The following is a 276-nucleotide window of genomic DNA, read 5'->3' as shown; positions in this document are numbered from 1 at the left end:
AGGGCCGGGCTGCCTCGGTGTCCGAGCTGCCGACCTCCAGCTACTCTCCTCCCGCCGCAGGTGCTGCAGAGCCGAGGCTACGAGAAGCTGGTGCTGCAGGTCGGGAGGGGCGAGCTGGAGCCGGCGCTGCCGAGCAGCCCGGCCTTGGAGGTGGAAGTTTTCCGCTACAAGGACTCCCTGGCCGAGGACATGCGGAGGGCGGACCTGGTCATCAGCCACGCAGGTAGAGAGCCCCGTGTGTGTGGCGGGGGGGCCCCCCCCCCCCGAGGACGGGGA

The 276-nt window shown here is 71.4% G+C and overlaps 1 protein-coding gene across 1 annotated transcript in view; it reads left to right on the top strand.

The window, feature by feature from the left end:
- Positions 1–60: 60 nt before the first annotated feature.
- LOC104279632 (UDP-N-acetylglucosamine transferase subunit ALG13 homolog) overlaps positions 61–276 on the top strand; it is a gene marked incomplete at its 5' end in the record, with an annotated part of 2274 nt that continues 2058 nt past the window's right edge. Inside the window, one exon of the mRNA XM_009876971.1 lies at positions 61–223. Within this exon, the coding sequence (XP_009875273.1) occupies positions 61–223 (163 nt within the window). The remainder of the gene's footprint in view (positions 224–276) is intronic.

Source organism: Apaloderma vittatum, unplaced genomic scaffold (assembly GCF_000703405.1).
Source record: "Apaloderma vittatum isolate BGI_N311 unplaced genomic scaffold, ASM70340v1 scaffold38139, whole genome shotgun sequence".
In the NCBI taxonomy this organism is placed as follows: Eukaryota; Metazoa; Chordata; class Aves; order Trogoniformes; family Trogonidae; genus Apaloderma; species Apaloderma vittatum.
This window is presented reverse-complemented; position numbering and strand designations above follow the sequence as displayed.